This window comes from Takifugu flavidus, chromosome 14 (assembly GCF_003711565.1).
Source record: "Takifugu flavidus isolate HTHZ2018 chromosome 14, ASM371156v2, whole genome shotgun sequence".
Taxonomy (NCBI): Eukaryota; Metazoa; Chordata; class Actinopteri; order Tetraodontiformes; family Tetraodontidae; genus Takifugu; species Takifugu flavidus.
In genome coordinates this window covers 5752525-5777425 of record NC_079533.1, presented here as the reverse complement: position 1 = coordinate 5777425, position 24901 = coordinate 5752525, and the positions used below count along the sequence as shown (strand labels likewise).

The window sequence follows — 24901 nt, the reverse complement described above, 5'->3', positions numbered from 1 at the left end:
TCAGTTAGGAAATTCTATCCATCAGTCATCAACTTTGAATTGAGTCTCAGCCTTTCTTCTGTGCGACATCGTAGCACATCATGCTGACTGATATACTAACTTTAGCACCCATCCCTTCACCTTCAACAGCAACTTCTAAATCATACACATTAAATCAAAATGTGATTTTGTGATAATTTATTGTTACCTGCACAAAAAAGTACATTTATTGATTTGTGGACTTGAGAAAGAAGAAATTAAAATTAATCTCTTTTTTATGTAGTGTGGAGTTTCTCAAAAACTTTTGTATCTCTTTTGATTGAACTCCATAAATTAGTGTATTGAAGCTACCGGAAAGGACAAGAAACAAGATGGCACTAAGTTTCCTGTAATCTGTGTACTGAGGGAAACGGTGTAGAATAATGGCTATACATCCGCTGATTAACATGATCAAATATACAAATAAGTGAGTGCTGCAGATCTTCAAAGCTTTGTGGTTCACAGACTTTTTTCACCTGAGGAACATCACAAAGATTAGGAAACTACTGACGCGGCATGATGCTGAAAAGTTAATTCATGCTTTTGTTACTTCCAGGCTGGACTATTGTAATTCTTTATTATCAGGGAGTCCAAACAACTCTTTAAGAAGCCTCCAGTTGATCCAAAATGCTGCAGCCAGAGTTCTGACAGGCATTGACAAAAGAGATCACATAACTCCTGTAATGGCGTCGCTTCATTGGCTGCCCGTTAAATTTAGAATAATTTTTAAAACCCTTCTTTTGACCTACAGTACAAGGTCCTCAGAGGCCTAGCTCCATCCTACCTGGAGGAGCTAGTGATACCTTACCAGCCCAATAGACCGCTCCGCTCTCAGAATGCTGGTCTACTTGTGGTTCCCAGAGTTTCTAGGAGTAGAATGGGGGGCCGAACATTTAGCTACCAGGTCCCCCTGCTATGGAACCAGCTCCCTGTCCAGGTACGGGAGGCTGACTCCATCGCTACTTTTAAGATCAGACTTAAAACCTACCTCTTTGAAAAAGCTTATTGTTGCTAATTCTGTAGTTCCAGTTACTATCATAGATAGACAAATTATCATACTTAGGGGGTCGTCTAATCGTTAGGTCACATCTTAGCTATGCTGTTATAGGCCAAGGTTGCTGGGGTCCGGAAACATGATCACCTGAAAGGCCTCTGTCACCCCACTGGGTCATGGTTTCCTCTCCTCTCCTCTCCTTTCCTCTCCTTTCCTCCTCCTCATCAAGCAGACTAGTTATGCTGATTCCTGTGTAGTTTTTCTGCCCCCCCCCCACTATTCATTTAGAGGTATCGCCGCCTTCGGAGCTGCATGATGACCTCTGGCCCCGTTGACCTGTTGTATAGTGTATTTTTGTGTGTGTTTCTGTGCTCTGTGCCTCTCCTCTCCTCTCCTCTCCTCTCCTCTCCTCTCCTCTCCTCTCCTCTCCTCTCCTCTCCCTTCCCCTCCCCTCCCCTCTCCTCTCCTCTCCTCTCCTCTCCTCTCCTCTCCTCTCCTCTCCTCTCCTCTCCTCTCCTCTCCTCTCCTCTCCATTCTATCCTCTACCTGTCCTCCCCCCTCTCCTCTCTCTCTACCCAGCTGGCCATCAGCATTAGGGTCCCCCTACATGAGCCTGGTCCTGCTCAAGGTTTCTTCCTGTTAAAGGGGAGTTTTTCCTTGCCACTTGCTTGCCCGGGGTTAGGCCCTGGGATTCTGGAAAGCACCTTGAAACAATTTTGATTGTATAAGACGCTATATAAATATTTATTGGCAGCACTTATGTTTTTCCCCATTTGCTGGTGGACTTGTTGCGTCCTCCCTGTGAACGTTGCATCACTTTTAATGAGTGTGTGGTCAGGCCTTTGCCACCCAGCTGTACGGCACCACGTCTCACACCATCCTCATAATTATGGCGTTTGACAGATACATGGCCATCTGTAGCCCTCTGTGCTATGCTGCCATCATGAGCCACAGGATGACGATCAAGCTGACCAAAGGCCAATGCCCAGGTCTGACCACACATTAAAAGTGATGCGACGTTCACAGGGAGGACGCAACAAGTCCACCAGCAAATGGGGAAAAACATAAGTGCTGCCAATAATGTCACTAACTAAGAGGTTAGCTAAAAATATATACATGGGTCCGTGTACATTCTTATCAATAAAAATGAGCGTGTGCTATGATCCTGTTTTTGAGCTGTGTGTTTGGTTTCTGATGTTTCCACTAGGGGATATGGTTGACCCACCTCGCATGGTGGCTGCCTAAATATACCAAAAGCAAAATGATTGTTGCCGGTCGAGAGAGCAACAGCCATCAGAAAAACCTGAATCTTACATCATATGGTGTTATTCAAGAATGAATTCCCTGAGGGTGAATTTGCATCTATAAAAAACGGTTCAACTTTAATATTGAAGGCAGACTGTCTTATGTAAAGATGTGGGGGTCCTAAATCACAAAGCAGATCTTAAAGTGTATTTCCATTTTTACTGATTTGATGTTGGTAGAAATATGACTGAATATTTATCTTTGATTGTATTTTCTATTGGCTTGATTTGGTGGGTTTGCTGTGTAATTTAATACATGTTGAAATGCCAGTTTTGTCACAAACTAATCAATATCCTTATACTGCTGTTTTTGTTCTTTCAGATGGAAAACTTCACCTATAACAGCTTCATTCTCCAGGTGGAGGGCTTAACTCTCACAGAGGGCTCTGTCTATCCTGCCTTCTTCTTATTCCTTTTTTGCTATCTGTTTATAATTGTTGCAAACGTGGGCATCGCCACTCTCATCTTCATTGACAGCAGTCTTCATCAGCCCATGTATCTTCTGTTTTGCAACCTGACCTTTAACGACATTCTGGGAAACTCTATCCTGATTCCACGTTTGCTGGTGGACTCGTTGCGCCCTCCCTCTGAACGCCTCATCACTTATTATGAGTGTGTGGTTCAAGCCTTCACCACACATATGTTCGGGACCACGTCTCACACTGTCCTCATGATTATGGCGTTTGACAGATATGTGGCCATCTGTAACCCTCTGCGCTACTCTGCCATCATGAACCACAGAATGGTGATCAAGCTGACGGTTTCTGCCTGGGCAGTGGCCTTTGTTCTGGTGGGGATTTTGCTGGGTCTGACCATACGGCTGAACCGCTGCAGGACCCTCATCAAAAACCTTACTGTGACAATGCGTCTCTGTTTAAACTGTCCTGCGACAGTGTGGTGATCAACAACATCTACGGCCTCACGTTCACTGCGGTGCTGCTGGGCAGCTCGATCGGCAGCATCGTTCTGACCTACATTAAAATCACCATTGTCTGTGTGACCAGCAACAACAAGTCTCTGAACAGCAAAGCCTTGAAGACCTGCAGTACTCACTTGACTGTTTTTGTAGTTCTATTGACTACTGGACTATCAAACATTGCTTTGCATCGTTACCCTCAGCACAGACATTATCGGTTGCTCTGCATGATTATGTTTCATATCATCCCTGGCATTCTCAATCCCATAATTTATGGTTTGCAATCAAAAGAAATTAGAAAAGTATTGTCAAAACCTTTGATGCACATGAAAAGTTTGTCATTTTCATAAATGCAATGTCAGTTTTCTCTGTTGATTTGTAGGTCATCATAAACAAAGCAAATGTTCTTCAGCTATTCTATGTGATTCTGCAGACAAGAAAACATGGCAGTTAAACAGTTCTTGTTTAATCAAACTGGTGTTTTGGTTTTTGAGAACAGCTCTGTTAAATAAAATGAGGAAATAATCATGTCAACACCATGTCGCTCAGAGCTGATTAGAAGTTTTATGCTTCAAATAAAGAGAAAGACACAGAAAATACAGAGGAGGAAACATCATTTATTAATGTCATTAAAACTCATGAGCTCAGTGCCTGAACCTTGTTGTTACAACTCCTGCATGCACAAGCGAGAGAGAGAAAAAAATCTTTGAAATGATTGGACTTAAGGATAAGAGGAAATTTCATCCTCCTCTTAATAAAAAATAATGAACATGCTCATCAAATGTGTATGAGCTGAGGGGCTGAACCAAAAGAGGTTTCTGTAAACCAAATTCTTTCACAAAATAAGTGGTTTATGAGTTGTACTAAAGACAACCACTAGAGAGCACTCGAAGGTTTTAGCTTACATTTGAGAAACGCTCAGTTTTTCATATGTACAGTCAAATGACTGTGAGAACAACAGTTGATCGTGGCTGAAGGAAAACCATGATGATTGTGTGATGTTTACACTGGAGCCTCTGAAGACACTCACTTTAGCACCATCTGCCCATTCAGGATGTTGGGAGGGGAGGATGCACCTACCTCATCCCATACAACCTGGGATGCAGGTCTGCAGTCAAACGGTTGCTGATACATTGATGCATGTGGAGCATGTGTGAGCTCTTGCAGGAGGTGAACCGGTGGACTCCAAAGACATGTCGGCAGGTTTCTTTGCAAAATTTGCAACAACTTGCTGAAGTCTAAAGCTAATTAGGTTTATTTAGCATTTATTGGCATTTGTAGCAGTAAAGAGGTGCACAGCTTCATCCTTAAAGTGTTTTACCCCGGTAGGGCACTGGGGTGGCTTTGGGTGAGAGTCAGGGCACACCTGGGATAAGGTAGTTGGCATATTTGGCAAATAAATAAAGAAATTAGAGCAAAGTATTCCAAAATAATGGTTAATGAAACACAGAGATTTTATCAAGATGAAAGATTTTCAGCTTCACTAAGATCCTTTTATCATGTGCAGCTGGTTACATTTGAGACGTGATGCTAAACATTTATATCCACAATCACTCACAGTTTCTTCATATCCATCATCAAACTTTAGGGATACACCCCTGAAGAATTAGATTATCATTAATGGTGAATTATTGAGGCAGTCTTTGAGTTTCTTGTAAACAGGATGATAAGTTTCTCTCGTACTACTTTGATTTGGAGTCCATAGATGACAGGATTCAGTGCAGGGGGCGCAATGTGTAGCAGGATGTGTACCAGCTTCCTATGGTCGGATAACTGAGGGAAGCGGTGAAGTATGATGGTGATGGAGCCGGAGAGAAGCAAGAGAAGGTAAACGGCGAGGTGGGTGCTGCAGGTCTGCAGCGCTCGGCTGTTCAGCACATTGTTCTTACTTTGTAAACAAACTGTTGCAACTTTTAAGTAAGTGAGCGTCACGCTGCCGATGGAGGAGCCCAGCAGGACCACCGTGTAGGCCAGGCCATAGATGTTGTTGATGAGGATACTTTCGCAGGACAGCTTGAACAGAGTGGCATTGTCACAGAAGGGGTTTTCCACAATCCACCTGCAGCGAGATAGACGGACACTGAGTCCTATCAGGATCGCCACCATGATGAAGACTGATCCCCAGGCCCACGCTGACAGATTCACCATCATCCGATTGGTCATAATGGAGCTGTAATGTAGTGGGTTACAGATGGCTATGTATCGGTCGAAGGCCATGATCATGAGGACAGTGTGTGAGACACTTGCGTGATAGTTGTTGCAAAAAGCCTGAAGGGCGCAGTGGTTGTAAAGGATGAACCGCTCCGAACTGGGAAGAAAAATGTCTCTAAGCAGGCGAGGGATGATGGTGGTTGCCCCAAAAACATCGTTAACGCTCATATTGCAGAAGAGAAGGTACATGGGCTCACGGAGGGTCCTCTCCATCAATATCAGAAACATGAGGCTCATGTTGGACACCATGATGAAGATGTAAATGAGGAGGAGGAGGAGAAATGCAGGAAAGGAGGACCGGCGGGTGACCTTGAGGCCCTCTAGCAGCAACACATCTGAATTTAAAGTCCAGTTATTCATTTTTCATGCCTAATGAGGGTAGGACACAGTAGAATTAAAGACTTAAATTAGCAGCACTTTTATTTTCTCAAAGTCAAAACTAAAATATTGAACAACACACACACAGACACACACACACACACACACACACACACACACATATACATACATACATACATACTGTATATCAAAACATCAAATATATTATGAATATAGTTAAACTAAAATCTTTAACACAATGTGACATCTGAATGATGTAGGATGAATTATACCTGAACAAGACAATGAAACCACAATTAAATTATTCCATTTCTAAAAAGGCAATAAACAAAATAAGAATGGTGAAAGGTTCAGTTGTCATGTTTACCTGCACTCTGATTTATACATGTTATTTACATTTGTTCATTTCCGCCAGGGTTTTCAATTCTGGACTCACATCTCTCACAGTGAAATTAATGCCTGTGTTTTTGAGTGAAAGCAGAGAATCTGGAGAAAATACATAAAAACAAAAGAACCTGTAAACACGGACAGGCCCCACTCCCTGATCTGGAAACCTTAGCATGCTCATGCCACCACGCCCGTAGCCAACGGGTTATGTGATGGTCGACAACACAAAGGTTGAGAGACAAGAAAAACAACTCAGTAAATACAGACACAATTTAGTCTGACAAAGTCTGAAGACATACGCCTGCAGAAATACTCACATATGTGATTTCTGACACACAAAGAGCAAACAGATCACTGAGTGAAGGGTTGTACGAACAGAAATTTCTATGGTCTCACCTTCTCCTAGCAGGTGCTCAGTTACGACCTCAGCTGGGCACTCTTTATAAGATGGACGAAGATGCCTCAAGGGTTTTGCTCAGCCAAGAACAACGTATTTCTTGGCAACAGTATTTCCCTTTAACACATTGAGTTGATCCTGCTGGACCGAGACATTACCGATTTTCTGTTACTGTCCCACTAGTGTTTGAAAGTGAACCAACGTGCACTAGAGCCCTGACACATTATTTATCCCCCTACATGAGCCTGGTCCTGCTCAAGGTTTCTTCTTGTTAAAGTGGAGATTTTCCTTGCCACTGTTGCTTGTTTGGGGTCAGGCCCTGGGATTCTGTAAAGCACCTAGAAACAATTTTGATTGTAAAAGACATTATATAAATGAAGATTGATTGAGAAAAGAGCTGCTGATTCAACTGTGTTGCAGAGACTTCTGGAGTTCATCTAAATAGTATTAAATAATCCTAAGTAAATATAATACAAAATGATCTATACATACATTCATTTATGAATGGAAGCAGTTGTGGCAGTAGTTATAAAAACCTGATATTTTTGAAACATTGTCCTTTTTGGATTTCAAAATATGAAACAATTTCCTAATGTTCATGAAATATAAATATTGGATGCACAAGAAATATCAGATGAAATGATTTGACTCTGGAGCAACCACATAGGGCCCCAGCCAAGAACCTCAGGCTGTGGTCCGGATCCTAAGAGGTCAATAAGTTGCTTTTACAATAGAAGTGAAAGTCAAATTCATAACCAAGGTAGTTTTCTCTGTCAACTGGACTGTGTTTGTTCTCTTTGAAGACGTTTCGCCTTCTATCCAGAAGGCTTCTTCAGTTCTGGACACCCGGGTGAAGAGAGGGGCAGAGCTGTCAACTGATCAGCACCTGGTGGTGAGTTGCCTCCGATGTTGGGGAAAGTTGCCGGACAGACCCAGCAGACCCAAACATATTGTGAGGGTCTGCTGGGAAGGCCTGACAGGAGGAGGAGTTTTTTGACTACCTCGGCAACTTCAGACCCGGAGATACGAGAGCCTGACACAGGTCCCCAGGCCCTGTTTCCTCACTGGAAGGCGCGTTGGTGGGATTAAGGAGGTCCCCGAAGTATTCCTTCCACTGATCCACAACATCCCAAGTTGAGGTCAGCAGCACACCATCGCCACTATACACTGTGTTGACAGTGCACTGCTTCCCCTTCCTCAGACGCTGGATGGTGGTCCAGAACCTTTTCAAAGCCGTCCGGAAGTCGTTCTCCATGACCTCACCGAACTCTTCCCATGCCCGGTTCTTTGTCTCAGCAACCGCCTTAGCTGCACTCCGCTTGGCCTGCCGGTACCTAACTGCTGCCTCAGGAGTCTCACAGGCCAGTAAGGCCCGATATGACTCCTTCAGCCTGACGGCATCCCTCACCGCTGGTGTAAACCAGGGTTCGGGCATTGCCGCCACGACAGGCACCAACCACCTTGCGGCCACAGCACCGGTCAGCTGCCTCAACACGGAACATGGTCCACTCGGAATCAATGTCCCACGGCTCCCCCGGGACATGGTCAAAGCTCTCCTGAAGATGTGAGTTGAAGCTCCTTCTGACAGGAGACTCTGCCAGGCCTTCCCAGCAGACCCTCACAATATGTTTGGGTCTGCCGGGTCTGTCCGGCATCCTTCCCCACCATCGGAGCCAACTCACCACCAGGTGCTGATCAGTTGACAGCTCTGCCCCTCTCTTCACCCAGGTGTCCAGAACATGCGGCCGCAAATCCAATGACAGGACCACAAAGTCGATCATCGATCTGCGGGCTAAGGTGTCCTGGTGCCAAGTTGGCAAGTGGATGCCTTTACGCCTGAACAAGGTGTTTGTTATGGACAATCTGAGACGAGCACAGAAATCCAACAACAAAACACCACATGGATTCAGATCGGGGGGGCGTTCTTCCCAATCACACCTCTCCAGATCACACTGTCTCTGCCAACATGAGCATTGAAGTCACCCAGGAGGACGAGGGAGCCCCCAGAAGGAGCACTCTCCAGCACTCCCTCTAAGGACTCCAAAAAGGTTGGATACGCTGAACTGCTGCTTGGGCCATAGGCACAAACAACAGTCAGGAGCCGTCCCCCCACCCGAAGGCGAAGGGAGGCTACTCCAGTATACAGGCACTGAGCTGGGGAACAATGAGAATTGCCACCCCTGCCCGTCGCCTCTCACCATCGGCAACTCCAGAGTGGTAGAGAGTCCAAACCCTCTCGAGAAGACTGGTTCCAGAGCCCTTGCTATGCGTAGAGGTGAGGCCAACTATATCTAGTCGGAACTTCTCAGCCTCACACACCAGCTCAGGCTCTTTTCCCATCAGCGAGGTGACATTCCATGTCCCTAGAGCTAGTTTCTGCAGCCAGGGATCAGGCCACCATGTTCAGATTTCAATATCTGAAATGAAAAAAAAATTAGGAACCAACATCCAACATATGTCTTTCTTGAGGCACAAACTGGTACTGTCTTTCTGTTCCTCAGGTACGTGGCTGTGTTTGAGCCGCTCAGGTATGCCACCATCATGACACCGGCTCGCCTGCATACCTGCTGCTCCCTGGCCTGGCTCGCTGCTGTGCTGTCTATTGGCGTGCTCTTTGCTTTTCACGTAGACGTCCAGCTGTGTGGAAACATCATCCGACAAGTCTACATCAGCAACCGTGGGATCATGGATCTGGCCTGCAGCCCTACCCACATAAATAACATCTATGGTCAGTGCATCATTTTAAATTAATGTTAAAGGCATTCTTTTTATAAATATAATTTTCATATGTTACATATTAAATACATATTGAAAAAGTGTATAGAAATGGTAAGAATAAAGGAAGATATGATGATGTTATCACAATTAAATGAATTACTAGAATTGTTTTGAGTTAATTTCCCGGGTGATTTAAATGGCTTTTTTTTTAGGTCTGACCTTGCCCTGGACTCTGAGTACAAGTGTCTTCCTCATCATCACCTTTTCCTATATGAGAATCCTGCATGATGGAATCAAACGTGATTAGACAGACTTCACCATCAAAACAAAAGCTTTACAGATGTGGTCTATAGAATAGCTGCACTCATCATAATTGTCAGTCTTCAGTTACCCTCACTGTCTCCCAACGTCAAGAAATTCTGCAGTATCCTGTTTATCGTAGTCCACCCAGCCGTCAACCCTGGGATCTACGGACTGGTCAGTAAAGAGCTACGTGCTAGCATCATCAAGCAGCTCAGCACTAAAGCACACAAATGAGGATGCACAGTTCAACCATTTGAATTTGGGTTTCCAAAGTTGTCTGTGCACTTCTGACTCCCTCCAGTACATTGATGGTGCACACATTTGGCAGGGAGAAAAGCCTCTGCTGAGCTTCCACCTTCCATGTCCATGCATCCACTTCCTCCCATGACATTTGCTATATCTGCTAAAAAAAACCTTAGACCCTCAAATCTGAACCCTTCCCCACATCTGTCCATAAAAATATGAAAAGAACCTGAGAAAATTCCCTAAGTAAGGGTCCATCCAGCCCTCAACAGGGTGAATTCTGGCATCATAATGCAGCTCAAGACCCTATAAGAACATGTGGTTCCACAAGAAAGAATTTTTTATGACTGATTGAAATAATCTGGTACTTGTCAGATGTGAGTTTTACACAAGCGCGCGAATGTGGGTCACTGGTCCAGGCTGCGTAACACACACAGTCATTATATGCTGCTTCTCTATTAACACTAAAGTGTCAGTTAGGACATTCTATCCATCAGTCATCAACTTTAAATTGAGTCTCAGCCTTTCTTCTGTGCGACATCGTAGCACATCATGACAGAAGAGAAGTCTTGATGCGTCTGAGGGACTTTGTCACACCCATTTTTAGAAACAAGACACACGTTCATGAAGTATGGACATGGATATGAACAAAGCAAATATGATAAATATTGACCATTTAAAATGCGGTAGCTGACTGATATGCTAACTTTAACACCCATCCCTTCACCTTCAGCAGCAACTTCTAAATCATAAACATTAAATCAAAATGTGATTTTGTGATTTTGCGATAATTTATTGTTACCTGCACAAAAAAGTACATTTACTGATTTGTGCACTTGAGAAAGAAGAAATTAAAATTGATCTCTTTTTTTATGTAGTGTGGAGTTTCTCAAAAACTTTTGTATCTCTTTTGATTGAACTCCATAAATTAGTGTATTGAAGCTACCGGAAAGGACAAGAAACAAGATGACACTAAGTTTCCTGTAATCTGTGTACTGAGGGAAACGGTGTAGAATAATGGCTATACATCCGCTGATTAACATGATCAAATATACAAATAAGTGAGTGCTGCAGATCTTCAAAGCTTTGTGGTTCACAGACTTTTTTTCACCTGAGGAACATCACAAAGATTAGGAAGCTACTGACACGGCATGTTGCTGAAAAGTTAATTCATGCTTTTGTTACTTCCAGGCTGGACTATTGTAATTCATTATTATCAGGGAGTCCAAACAACTCTTTAAGAAGCCTCCAGTTGATCCATAATGCTGCAGCCAGAGTTCTGACAGGCATTGACAAAAGAGATCACATAACTCCTGTAATGGCATCGCTTCATTGGCTGCCCGTTAAATTTAGAATAATTTTTAAAACCCTTCATTTGACCAACAAGGTCCTCAGAGGCCTAGCTCCATCCTTCCTGGAGGAGCTAGTGATACCTTATCAGCCAATAGACCGCTCCACTGTCAGAATGCTGGTCTACTTATGGTTCCCAGAGTTTCTAGGAGTAGAATGGGGGGCCGAGCATTTAGCTACCAGGCCCCCCTGCTATGGAACCAGCTCCCTGTCCAGGTATGGGAGGCTGACTCCATCTCTACTTTTAAGAACAGACTTAAAACCTACCTCTTTGAAAAAGCTTATTGTTGCTAATTCTGTAGTTCCAGTTACTATCATAGATAGACAAATTATCATACTTAGGGGGTCGTCTAAGCGTTAGGTCACATCTTAGTTATACTGTCATAGGCCAAGGCTGCCGGGGTCCGGAAACATGATCACCTGAAAGGCCTCTGTCACCCCACTGGGTCATGGTTTCCTCTCCTCTCCTCTCCGTTCCTCTCCTTTCCTCCTCCTCATCAAGCAGACTAGTTACCGGTATGCTGATTCCTGTGTAGTTTTTCTTCCCCCACCCCCATCCCCCCTATTCATTTACAGGTATCGCCGCCTTCGGAGCTGCATGATGACCTCCGGCCCCGCTGACCCGTTGTATAGTGTATTTTTGTGTGTGTTTCTGTGCTCTGTGCCTCTCCTCCTCTCCTCTCCTCTCCTCTCTCTCCTCTCCTCTCCTCTCTCTCCTCCTCTCCTCTCCTCTCTCTCCTCTCTCTCCTCCTCTCCTCTCCTCTCCCTCCTCTCCTCTCCTCTCCTCTCTCTCCTCCCCTTCCCCTCCCCTCCCCTCCCCTCTCCTCTATTCTGTCCTCTACCTGTCCTCCCCCTTCTCCTCGCTCTCTACCCAGCCGGCCATCAGCAGGAGGGTCCCCCTACATGAGCCTGGTCCTGCTCAAGGTTTCTTCCTGTTAAAGGGGAGTTTTTCCTTGCCACTGTTGCTTGCCCGGGGTTAGGCCCTGGGATTCTGGAAAGCGCCTTGAAACAATTTTGATTATATAAGACGCTATATAAATAAAGATGGATTTGATTTGATTTGATTTGATTTGATTTGATTTGATTTGATTTGATTTGATTTGATTTGATTTGTTGTTGGTCACACAGACGAGGGTGATCTTAGTGTAGGTCCCAATGATGCTGCCGATCGAGCTGCCCAGCAGCACCACAGTAAACGTTAGGCCGTAGATGTTGTTGATCACCACGCTGTCGCAGGACAGTTTGAACAGAGACGCATTGTCACGGAATGAGTTTGTGATGAGAGTCCTGCAGCGGTTCAGCCGTATGGTCAGACCCAACAGAATCCCCACCAGAACAAAGGCCACTGCCCAGGGAGAAACCTGGGCATTGGCCTTTGGTCAGCTTGATCGTCATCCTGTGGCTCTTGATGGCAGCATAGCACAGAGGGTTACAGATGGCCATGTATCTGTCAAACGCCATAATTATGAGGATGGTGTGAGACGTGGTGCTGTACAGCTGGGTGGCAAAGGTCTGACCACACACTCATTAAAAGTGATGCGACAGTCACAGGGAGGACGCATCAAGTCCACCAGCAAATGGGGAAAAACATAAGTGCTGCCAATAATGTCACTAACTAAGAGGTTAGCTAAAAATATATACATGGGTCCGTGTAAATTCTTATCAATAAAAATGAGCGTGTGCTATGATCCTGTTTTTGAGCTGTGTGTTTGGTTTCTGATGTTTCCACTAGGGGATATGGTTGACCCACCTCGCATGGTGGCTGCCTAAATATACCAAAAGCAAAATGATTGTTGCCGGTCGAGAGAGCAACAGCCATCAGAAAAACCTGAATCTTACATCATATGGTGTTATTCAAGAATGAATTCCCTGAGGGTGAATTTGCATCTATAAAAAACGGTTCAACTTTAATATTGAAGGCAGACTGTCTTATGTAAAGATGTGGGGGTCCTAAATCACAAAGCAGATCTTAAAGTGTATTTCCATTTTTACTGATTTGATGTTGGTAGAAATATGACTGAATATTTATCTTTGATTGTATTTTCTATTGGCTTGTTTTGGTGGGTTTGCTGTGTAATTTAATGCATGTTGAAATGCCAGTTTTGTCACAAACTAATCAATATCCTTATACTGCTGTTTTTGTTCTTTCAGATGGAAAACTTCACCTATAACAGCTTCATTCTCCAGGTGGAGGGCTTAACTCTCACAGAGGGCTCTGTCTATCCTGCCTTCTTCTTATTACTTTTTTGCTATCTGTTTATAATTGTTGCAAACGTGGGCATCGCCACTCTCATCTTCATTGACAGCAGTCTTCATCAGCCCATGTATCTTCTGTTTTGCAACCTGACCTTTAATGACATTCTGGGAAACTCAATCCTTATTCCACGTTTGCTGGTGGACTCGTTGCGCCCTCCCTCTGAACGCCTCATCACTTATTATGAGTGTGTGGTTCAAGCCTTCACCACACATATGTTCGGGACCACATCTCACACCATCCTCATGATTATGGCATTTGACAGATACGTGGCCATCTGTAACCCTCTGCGCTACGCTGCCATCATGAACCACAGAATGGTGATCAAGCTGACGGTTTTTGCCTGGGCAGTGGCCTTTGTTCTGGTAGGGATTCTGCTGGGTCTGACCATACGGCTGAACCGCTGCAGGACCCTCATCAAAAACCCTTACTGTGACAATGCGTCTCTGTTCAAACTGTCCTGCGACAGTGTGGTGATCAACAACATCTATGGCCTCACGTTCACTGCGGTGCTGCTGGGCAGCTCGATCGGCAGCATCGTTCTGACCTACATTAAAATCACCATTGTCTGTGTGACCAGCAACAACAAGTCTGTGAACAGCAAAGCCTTGAAGACCTGCAGCACTCACTTGACTGTTTTTGTTGTTCAGCTGTCTACTGGACTATCAAACATTGCTTTGCATCGTTACCCTCAGCACACACATTATCGGTTGCTCTGCATGATTCTGTTTCATATCATCCCTGGCATTCTCAATCCCATAATTTATGGTTTGCAATCAAAAGAAATTAGAAAAGTATTGTCAAAACCTTTGATGCACATGAAAAGTTTGTCATTTTCATAAATGCAATGTCAGTTTTCTCTGTTGATTTGTAGGTCATCATAAACAAAGCAAATGTTCTTCAGCTATTCTATGTGATTCTGCAGACAAGAAAACATGGCAGTTAAACAGTTCTTGTTTAATCAAACTGGTGTTTTGGTTTTTGAGAACAGCTCTGTTAAATAAAATGAGGAAATAATCATGTCAACACCATGTCACTCAGAGCTGATTAGAAGTTTTATGCTTCAAATAAAGAGAAGGACACAGAAAACCCAGGAGGAAACATCATTTATTAATGTCATTAAAACTCATGAGCTCAGTGCCTGAACTTTCTTGTCACAACTCCTGCATGCACAAGCGAGAGAGAAAAAAATCTTTGAAATGATTGAACTTAAGGATAAGAGGAAATTTCATCCTCCTCTTAATAAAAAATAATGAGCATGCTCATCAAATGTGTATGAGCTGAGGGGCTGAACCAAAAGAGGTTGCTGTAACCAAATTCTTCCACAAAATAATGAAAGTGGTTTATGAGTTGTACAGACAACCACTAGAGAGCACTCGAAGGTTTTAGCTTACATTTAAGAAACGCTCAGTTTTTCATATGTACAGTCAAATGACTGTGAGAACAACAGTTGATAGTGGCTGAAGGAAAACGATGATGATTGTGTGATGTTTACACTGAAGCCTCTGAAGACACTCACTTTAGCACCATCTGCCCATTCAGGATGTTGGGAGGGGAGGATGCACCTACCTCATCCCATACAACCTGGGATGCAGGTCTGCAGTCAAACGGTTGCTGATACATTGATGCATGTGGAGCATGTGTGAGCTCTAGCAGGAGGTGAACGGGTGGACTCCAAAGACATGTCGGCAGGTTTCTTTGCAAAATTTGCAACAACTTGCTGAAGTCTAAAGCTAATTAGGTTTATTTAGCATTTATTGGCATTTGTAGCAGTAAAGAGGTGCACAGCTTCATCCTCAAAGTGTTTTACCCCGGTAGGGCACTGGGGTGGCTTTGGGTGAGAGTCAGGGCACACCTGGGATAAGGTAGTTGGCATATTTGGCAAATAAATAAAGAAATTAGAGCAAAGTATTCCAAAATAATGGTTAATGAAACACAGAGATTTTATCAAGATGAAAGATTTTCAGCTTCACTGAGATTCTTTTATCATGTGCAGCTGGTTACATTTGAGACGTGATGCTAAACATTTATATCCACAATCACTCACAGTTTCTTCATATCCATCATCAAACTTTAGGGATACACCCCTGAAGAATTAGATTATCATTAATGTTGAATTAATGTGGCAGTCTTTGAGTTTCTTGTAAACAGGATGATAAGTTTCTCTCGTACTACTTTGATTTGGAGTCCATAGATGACAGGATTCAGTGCAGGGGGTACAACGTGTAGCAGGATGTGTACCAGCTTCCTATAGTCGGATAACTGAGGGAAGCGGTGAGGTGAAGTATGATGTTGATGGAGCCGGAGAGAAGCAAGAGAAGGTAAACGGCGAGGTGGGTGCTGCAGGTCTGCAGCGCTCGGCTGTTCAGCACATTGTTCTTACTTTGTAAACAAACTGTTGCAACTTTTAAGTAAGTGAGCGTCACGCTGCCGATGGAGGAGCCCAGCAGGACCACCGTGTAGGCCAGGCCATAGATGTTGTTGATGAGGATACTTTCGCAGGACAGCTTGAACAGAGTGGCATTGTCACAGAATGGGTTTTCCACAATCCACCTGCAGCGAGATAGACGGACACTGAGTCCTATCAGGATCGCCACCATGATGAAGACTGATCCCCAGGCCCACGCTGACAGATTCACCATCATCCGATTGGTCATAATGGAGCTGTAATGTAGTGGGTTACAGATGGCCATGTATCGGTCGAAGGCCATGATCATGAGGACAGTGTGTGAGACACTTGCGTGATAGTTGTTGCAAAAAGCCTGAAGGGCACAGTGGTTGTAAAGGATGAACCGCTCCGAACTGGGAAGAAAAATGTCTCTAAGCAGGCGAGGGATGATGGTGGTTGCCCCAAAAACATCGTTAACGCTCATATTGCAGAAGAGAAGGTACATGGGCTCACGGAGGGTCCTCTCCATCAATATCAGAAACATGAGGCTCATGTTGGACACCATGATGAAGATGTAAATGAGGAGGAGGAGGAGAAATGCAGGAAAGGAGGACCGGCGGGTGACCTTGAGGCCCTCTAGCAGCAACACATCTGAATTTAAAGTCCAGTTATTCATTTTTCATGCCTAATGAGGGTAGGACACAGTAGAATTAAAGACTTAAATTAGCGGCACTTTTATTTTCTCTATGTCAAAACTAAAATAATAATAATAAATAATAATAATGAAGAACACACACACACACACACACACACACACACACACACACACACATACATACATATATCAAAACATCAAATATATTGTGAATATAGTTAAACTAAAATCTTTAACACAATGTGACATCTGAATGATGTAGGATGAATTATACCTGAACAAGACAATGAAACCACAATTAAATTATTCCATTTCTAAAAATAGAAATAAACAATAAATATAAACAAAATAAACAAATAAACAATAAACAAAACAAGAACGGTGAAAGGTTCAGTTGTCATGTTTACCTGCACTCTTATTTATACATGTTATTTACATTTGTTCATTTCCACCAGGGTTTTCAATTCTGGACTCACATCTCTCACAGTGAAATTAATGACTGTGTTTTTGAGTGAAAGCAGAGAATCTGGAGAAAATACATAAAAACAAAAGAACCTGTAAACACGGACGGGCCCGACTCCCTGATCTGGAAACCTTAGCATGCTCACGCCACCACGCCCGTAGCCAACGGGTTATGTGATAGTCGACAACACAAAGGTTGAGAGGAAAGAAAAACAACTCAGTAAATACAGACACAATTTAGTCTGACAAAGTCTGAAGACATACGCCTGCAGAAATACTCACATATGTGATTTCTGACACACAAAGAGCAAACAGATCACTGAGTGAAGGGTTGTACGAACAGAAATTTCTATGGTCTCACCTTCTCCTAGCAGGTGCTCAGTTACGACCTCAGCTGGGCACTCTTTATAAGATGGACGAAGATGCCTCAAGGGTTTTGCTCAGCCAAGAACAACGTATTTCTTGGCAACAGTGTTTCCCTTTAACACATTGAGTTGATCCTGCTGGACCGAGACATTACCGATTTTCTGTTACTGTCCCACTAGTGTTTGAAAGTGAACCAACGTGCACTAGAGCCCTGACACATTATTTATCTCCAAAAGTTGAATGTAAACTCTTTTTTATAGTGAATGTTAATCCTAGCATGCTAATTTTCCTTTGATTGCTTGTATGATGCGGCTTCTACTGTAACACAGTCAAATCAAATCAAATCAATCTATTTATATAGCGTCTTTTACAATCAAAATTGTTTCAAGGCGCTTCCCAGAATCCCAGGGCCTAACCCCAGACAAGCAACAGTGGCAAGGAAAAACTCCCCTTCAACAGGAAGAAACCTTGAGCAGGACCAGGCTCATGTAGGGGGACCCTCCTGCTGATGGCCGGCTGGGTAGAGAGAGAGGAGAGGGGGAAAGACAAGTAGAGGATAGAATAGGTAGGAGAGGAGAGGAGCAGAGAGGAGAGGAGAGGAGAGGAGGGGCACAGAGCACAGAAATACATACAAAAATACACTATATAAAAAACACAGTAACAGCAAAGAGCCAAAACAATCTGAAATTCTGCAACAGTCTTTATTGAAAAAGAAAACCAGAAAGGGTTGAGGCAGAAAAAAATTGTTCAGGGACAGGCGGCAGGTTGAGTTCCCTTGGAACAGGTGGCAGGGACGTGTTAGAAACAGACTGAGTCCGTACCGGTTGAGCAGACAGGGGAAAAACCGGCTGGAACATCATGCATAATTCAGAGACAATGCGGACCTAAATAATGTGGCTGATTACTGCTGAATAGATGCAGGTGTGACTGATGAATGGGGGCGATTCGGGCCAACAGGTGAGGTGATGAAAGGAACTGAGAAAGGAAAGTAAAGTTGTCAAAATTAAGTAAATGTTTACTTATTTCATATTACCTTATTTTTCTTATATCCATTTTTCTTATTTTTTTAAAAAAATAAGCAATATAATTCATTTTATAGTGTAAAAGTGATCAGACTGTATCTAATGAAGACTACAATTACTGCTCTGTGAATTCATCTGCCCTGCGCTACTGTAGGAACCTGGTGTAGCAACAGTCCAGCAGCCACGGAGGAGGGACCCACATCAGTATATATATATATATATATATATATATATATATATATATTCCACTTATCTGAATGAAAATGCAGATATTCAATTGGTGTATTAGTAGGTTTCATTTTCTATTCAGCACAGTCATGAACCCTTGTCTAACTTCTTTAATCTGCAGCCCGTAAACACCAGCATTCAGCACAGGCAAAACTACATGTCCCATGACTGCCGCCAACTTCCTGTGGTCTGACAGCTCTGGGAAACGGTGCAGGATCACCATAATGAAGGCTGACACCAGGAGGATGGTGTAGACAGCCAGGTGAGTGCTGCAGGTCTGCAGTGCCCGGCTGTTCTGCACCTTGTTTTTTCCACGGAAGCAAACAGCAGCAATCTTCATGTAGGTGAGCGTCACGCTGCCGATGGAGGAGCCAAGCAGAACCACCGTGTAGGCTAGACCGTAGATGTTGTTAAGCAGGATGTTTTCACAGGACAGCTTGAACAAAGATGCGTTGTCACAGAATGGGTTCAATACAACAGACCTGCATCGGGAAAGACGGACACTGAGGCCCACCAGGATCAGCACCAGGATGAAGACTGAACCCCAGGCCACCACTGACAGCTTCACCACCATCATGTTGGTCATGATAGATATGTAACGCAGGGGGTTGCAGATGGCCACATAGCGGTCGAAGGCCATGATCATGAGAATAGAGTGTGAGGCACTTCCATATAGATGAACAAAAAAAGCCTGAATGGCACATTCCATGTAATAAATGTAACGTGCAGAAGGTGCTAATAAGAGATTTCTGAGTAACTGAGGAATTATTATGGTGGCCCCAAAAGCATCATTAAAAACCATGTTGCAGAGCAGCAGGTACATGGGCTGGTGGAGGCTCCTGCTCCTGAAGATCAGCACCAGCAGGCTGCTGTGAGATACCATGATGAAGACATACACAAAGAAGAGGATCACAAATGCAGGAACAGAGGAGGGAATGTTTAATCCCTCTATAATTAACAAGCTGTCCTTGACTGTAAGGTTTTCCATTGCTTAAATAAAAAAGATTCTTTCGTTAAATTACTGCATGTGATTATTTTTGTCAACTGATTTTCTTCTAGATTTGGTGTTTGAGGCACTGTTAAAATAATGAATCATCTTAAATGCTTTATGCCTTTTTAAATTAATCTAATCCAACTGATTTTAAATATTTTTCATTTACCTTAACACAGTTTCTAACATTTAAATAACTTCACATTTGTGTCTAATCCATCATTTAAGACAGATTCCTTACCTGATCTGACTAATACATACACACAGAAAATTGAAATATTAGATTTTTCTGTTCTAAATTTTGCAGGAGGCTGAAAAACAACACATTTTCTCACAAACAGAAATCTGCTGATCGACTTTTGTGTTGACCTTCTGGAGCTGAGATCCACAGGAAAGCAGCAACAGGGAAGATGAGCCGACAAAGAAACCCCCTCATTCACCGTACACAGATTTATCTGTGTTTTCATTCATCATCACATCAACTGTTGCTTGACAACCACTCAGCAAACAACATTACCAGCCAAAGTGTCACGTGTAAGGACATCCGCCTCTTTTTCCTCTGCGTTTATTATCATCATTCTAACAAACGTGAAAACAAGCAATATATTATTTTATAATTTGTTGATAAATGTTTCTGTAATTTATATGTCTCACCAAAATCTTAATCTGCTTCTTTTCCAGATTCTGGACTCCAGAAGGTTAGCTCCCCACAGCCGTGTATAGATTATTGGGTTCTTAATGAGATTACCATTAGGAATATGTACCCTCTTCCTCTTCTGGATGCTGCCTTCAGTCCTCTTCACAAAGACCATTTCTTCACCAAGTTTGACCTGCGAAATGCCTATCACCTTGTCCAGATTCAGCAGGGAGATGAGTGGAAGACAGCTTTCAACATGCCCCTGGGGCACTTTGAATATCTAGTCATTCTATTTGGATTAACTAATGTTCCTGCTATGTTTCAGGCTATGGTCAATGCGGTGCTGCATGATACATTCAATTCCTGTTTGTCTATATCGATGACATGCTCATCTTTTCTGAGACCCACAAGGAGCATATCCGGCGCATTTGTTTGGCTGTAGAACAGCTTCTGGTGAATAAGCTGTACATCAAAGCCGAGAAATGCAAGTTCACCTGTTACGAGTGGTTGTATCAGGACCCGAAAGCAGGCAGGACACAGTGGCGTATCGTTCCGAGAAGCTTTATTAAAGTTTATAGAACTCAAAGAGAGGCGTGGAGACCACGACTCGGTTCTTAATCAAAACAGGGAATGTAAACTTACGACAAAAATCGCGAGCGGGGCCGAAAGCAGTCCATGAAGGATTAAGACAAAACAATAATCCGATAACGGGTTCAAAAGTTATCCACGAAGGAAACAGTCTCACAAAAATCCAGGAGGGTATAGCCGGGGTTTTCCGAAAACAACAAAACACGCCAACTCTGGCCAACCGTGAGAACAGTCCATAAATAGGTGGCTTGATTACGATAGTCTGCAGGTGCACCAGTCCCCGGCACCACCTGTGGCTGAGGCATGGCTCCACCACGCCCCCCGCAGGAGAAACCCTGCAAAAGAGTTCCCAGAAACTGGGAACCTGACATTACCCCCCCCCCCCCCCCCCCCCCCCCCCCCCCCTCAACGGGCGCCTCCGGGCGTACTTCCAGGCTTCTCCGGGTGGGCATGGTAGAAATCGCGGAGGAGGCTGGTATCTAAAATGAACCGGCGGGGAACCCATGATCGCTCCTCCGGACCATACCCCTCCCAGTCGACTAGGAACTGGAAGCCACGGCCTCGTCGGCGGACGTCCAGGATACTCCGGACCGTATAGGCAGGGCCTCCGTCCACAATGCGGGGAGGAGGTGGAGGGTCAGACGGGGGAACCAGATCCGACTCTGCAACGGGCTTTACCTTGGAAACATGGAAGGTGGGGTGTATCCTCAACGCTGGGGGAAGCTTCAGGCGGACGGCTGCGGGGTTCACCAGCCGATCCACCTCAAAGGGACCCACAAAGCGAGGAGCCAGCTTCCGAGACTCGAACTGGAGTGGAAGGTCCTTGGTGGACAACCAGACCTTCTGACCTGGTTGATAGGAGGGGGCTGGCGTCCGGTGTCGATTGGCCTGCAGTTGGGATCGACGAGAAGTCTGCAGTAGAGTCGAACGGACCTGCCTCCACACCCTCCTGCAACGGCGAATGTTGGCCTGCACTGACGGTACAGCAACCTCCTCCTCCTGCCCCTCGAACAATGGAGGCTGGTAGCCCAGGGAAGCCATGAAGGGAGACAGACCAGTGGAGGCAGAAACCAAGGAGTTGTGGGCGTACTCCACCCATGGCAGGTAGGTGCTCCAGGACGATGGTTCTTGGGCTGCCACACACCTTAGGGCGTCCTCCAGGCTCTGGTTGGTCTCTCGGCCTGCCCGTTGGCCTGTGGGTGGTACCCAGACGTAAGACTGACCGAGGCTCCCAGTGCCGAGCAAAAGGACCTCCAAACCTGTGAGCAGAACTGTGGACCCCGATCCGAAACTATGTCAGTAGGTAATCCGTGGAGGCGGAACACATGCTGGACCAGGAGCTCTCCAGTCTCAGCTGCCGACGGGAGCTTGGGTAGGGGAATAAAGTGGGCCGACCACGGTGAGAACGACTTCATGACCCTGGGAAGGAGGGAGGCCAGTGATGAAGTCCACTGCTATATGTGACCCCGGTCGTTGAGGAATCTCCAGGGGCTGAAGGAGTCCTGCCGGTGGCTGATGGGAGGCCTTCCCCCTAGAACACACCGGGCAGGCAGCTATGTAGTCCTTGGTGTCCCGGGCCATGGAGGGCCACCAGAAACGCTGCCGGAGGAAGTGTAACGAGCGGTTGACTCCTGGATGACAGGTTAATCTCGACGAATGGGCCCAGTGCAGCACCTCTGAGTGCACCGCCACTGGGACGAACAACCGGTTTGGAGGACATCCCCCAGGATCCGGGGCAGATTGCTGGGCTTCGCGGACCCTCTCCTCCACCTGCCAGGATGCAGCCCCCACGATGCAGGAGAGGGGTAATATGGGGTCCGGGTCCATCTCCCCAGGCTCGGAGGCAAACTGACGGGACAGGGCGTCGGGTTTCAGGTTACGCGATCCAGGACGGTAAGTAAGAGTGAACCGAAACCTCCCTAAGAATAGAGCCCACCGAGCCTGCCAGGAACTAAGCCTCTTGGCGTTCCGGAGGTATGTGAGGTTCTTGTGGTCTGTCCATACGATAAATGGCTTGGGTGGCGCCCTCCAGCCAATGCCTCCACTCCTGGAGCGCCAGGACAACGGCCAGGAGCTCCTTATTTCCCACGTCATAATTCCGTTCTGCGGGTGAGAGCCGGTGACTAAAAAAGGCACACGGATGGAGCTTCTGGTCCTCCCCGCTCCTTTGGGACAGGACGGCCCCAACTCCCACATCTGAAGCGTCCACCTCAACCACGAACTGCCGACTGGGGTCGGGGTGAGTGAGAATAGGCGACGACGAGAACAGACCCTTCAGTCTGTTGAAAGCAGTTTCGGCCTCGGGAGTCCAGCGGAAGCTTAATAGGGTGGAAGTGAGCCTGGTGAGCGGGGTGGCCACCTTGCTGTAGTCGCGGATGAAGCGACGGTAGAGAATTAGCGAAGCCCAGGAACTGCTGCAACTGCCTACGGGAGGAAGGAGTTGGCCACTCCATTACTGCCTTCACCTTGGCTGGGTCTGGTGAAAGCTGTCCCCGTGCCACCACGAAGCCCAGGAAAGAGATGGAGGTGGTGTGGAATTCGCATTTCTCAGCTTTAACAAAAAGTCGGTTCTCCAGGAGACGTTGGAGAACGAGCCGGACATGCTGGACATGCTCCTCCTCAGACTCGGAAAAGATCAAGATGTCATCAAGGTACACAAAGATGAACTTATTCAACATGTCCCGGAGCACGTCGTTGATAAGGGCCTGAAACATGGCGGGGGCGTTGGTGAGTCCAAACGGCATCACAAGATACTCAAAATGGCCCAAAGGGGTGTTGAAGGCAGTTTTCCACTCATCCCCCTCTCGAATCCGCACAAGATGGTATGCGCTCCGAAGGTCTAATTTAGAAAAAACCTGGGCCCGGTGTAGAGGAGTGAAGGCCGCGTCGAGGAGGGGCAGTGGATACTTATTTTTGATTTTGATTTCATTCAGGGACCGATAATCAATGCAGGGGCGCAGGGTTCCATCCTTCTTCTGCACGAAGAAAAAACCAGCACCAACTGGAGAAGAGGAGGGTCTGATCAGGCCAGAAGCTAGGGACTCTCCAATATAATTCTCCATCGCCTCCCGTTCCGCCCTGGAGAGGTTGTAGAGTCGGCTCGACGGTAACGTGGCCCCGGGAAGGAGATCGATGGCACAGTCATATGGCCGATGGGGCGGAAGGGAGAGTGCCCGCTGCTTGCAGAAGACCTCGCCTAGGTCATGGTACTCCCTCGGAACCTGGGACAGATCGGGAATCTGCTGGGCGGGTGCCGAAGTCCCTGACGAGGAGGTGACCGCCGAACGCAAACAGTTGGTGTGGCAGTTAACGCTCCAGCTCACCAGCCTCCCGGTTGGCCAGTCGAACTGAGGGTTGTGTAGGGCCAGCCATGGGGACCCGAGAACTCCAGGGGATGAGGAGGAGCGGATGAGGAAGAAGTGGATCTGTTCCCGATGATTTCCAGAGATGATGAGGGTGATTGCCTGGGTCCGGTGGGTAATCCTAGCCAGGACCTCTCCGTCAAGACCCAGAATGGTCTTCGGTTCGGGCAGCGTCTCGAGGGGAAGGCGAACCTGCCAGGCCAGGTCCTGGCTAATGAAGTTGCCGTCTGCACCCGAATCCACCAGGAAGGTAGTTGGCACCGACTCCTGCCCCCAAAGGAGCGTGCCGGAGAGGGTTAGACGGACGGGGGGTGAGCAGGAGGAGGATCCGCTCGCCAGCACTCCTGCCGGCGTTGACAAGCTTAATCTTTTGGCCGCACCGGGCAGTCGTCGAGGAGGTGGCCTGCGTGGCCACAATAGGCGCACAACCCCGCTGAGCACCGGCGCCGACGTTCCAACTGGGTTAGATGTGTTCGACCCAACTGCATTGGCTCGCAGGTTGAAGCCTCAGGCGCTGGGACAGGGATGAAGGCTGACGAGTCCCCGGTGGTCTCCCTCGGCCTGGAGAACCTCCCAGAAGCTCTCACCGTCCGCTCGCTCATCCTCTGCCGGCGTCGCTCCCGAAGTCGATTGTCCAATCGAGTAGCCAGACCGATGAGCGCCTCCAAGGTCTCCGGCTGCTCCCTCGCTGCTAACTCGTCCTTCAGATCATCGGAAAGCCCCTGTGTAAAAACTCCCTGAAGCGCCGCGTCGTTCCAGCCGCTTCG

At 45.9% G+C, this 24901-nt stretch overlaps 5 protein-coding genes and 2 pseudogenes across 5 annotated transcripts; 3 read left to right on the top strand and 4 right to left on the bottom strand.

Moving 5' to 3' along the window:
* The first annotated feature begins 2515 nt into the window (after nucleotides 1–2515).
* Nucleotides 2516–3761, top strand: LOC130537983 (olfactory receptor 146-like). Its single transcript, XM_057055183.1, is given in 2 exon segments — nucleotides 2516–3164; nucleotides 3167–3761. Coding segments are annotated over 2 exon segments (1008 nt in total). The 5' UTR covers nucleotides 2516–2572; the 3' UTR covers nucleotides 3583–3761.
* Nucleotides 3762–4849: 1088 nt separating this feature from the next.
* LOC130537984 (olfactory receptor 52J3-like) lies at nucleotides 4850–5803 on the bottom strand. The gene has a single exon (XM_057055184.1). It carries the CDS (start codon nucleotides 5801–5803, stop codon nucleotides 4850–4852), a length of 954 nt encoding a protein of 317 aa, XP_056911164.1.
* A 2263-nt stretch (nucleotides 5804–8066) lies between these two features.
* LOC130537726 (olfactory receptor 52E4-like) lies at nucleotides 8067–9821 on the top strand (annotated as a pseudogene).
* An 860-nt stretch (nucleotides 9822–10681) lies between these two features.
* On the bottom strand, nucleotides 10682–13166 carry LOC130537725 (putative gustatory receptor clone PTE03; annotated as a pseudogene).
* Nucleotides 13167–13331: 165 nt separating this feature from the next.
* Nucleotides 13332–14504, top strand: LOC130537925 (putative gustatory receptor clone PTE03). Its single transcript, XM_057055059.1, has one exon. The coding sequence runs from the start codon at nucleotides 13332–13334 to the stop codon at nucleotides 14274–14276; it is 945 nt and encodes a 314-aa protein (XP_056911039.1). The 3' UTR covers nucleotides 14277–14504.
* Nucleotides 14505–15271: 767 nt separating this feature from the next.
* Nucleotides 15272–16499, bottom strand: LOC130537924 (olfactory receptor 52J3-like). The gene is given in 2 exon segments (XM_057055058.1): nucleotides 15272–15714; nucleotides 15717–16499. Coding segments are annotated over 2 exon segments (957 nt in total). The 3' UTR covers nucleotides 15272–15540.
* A 2124-nt stretch (nucleotides 16500–18623) lies between these two features.
* Nucleotides 18624–19547, bottom strand: LOC130537926 (olfactory receptor 5K1-like). Its single transcript, XM_057055060.1, has one exon. The coding sequence runs from the start codon at nucleotides 19542–19544 to the stop codon at nucleotides 18624–18626; it is 921 nt and encodes a 306-aa protein (XP_056911040.1). The 5' UTR covers nucleotides 19545–19547.
* Nucleotides 19548–24901: the final 5354 nt, after the last annotated feature.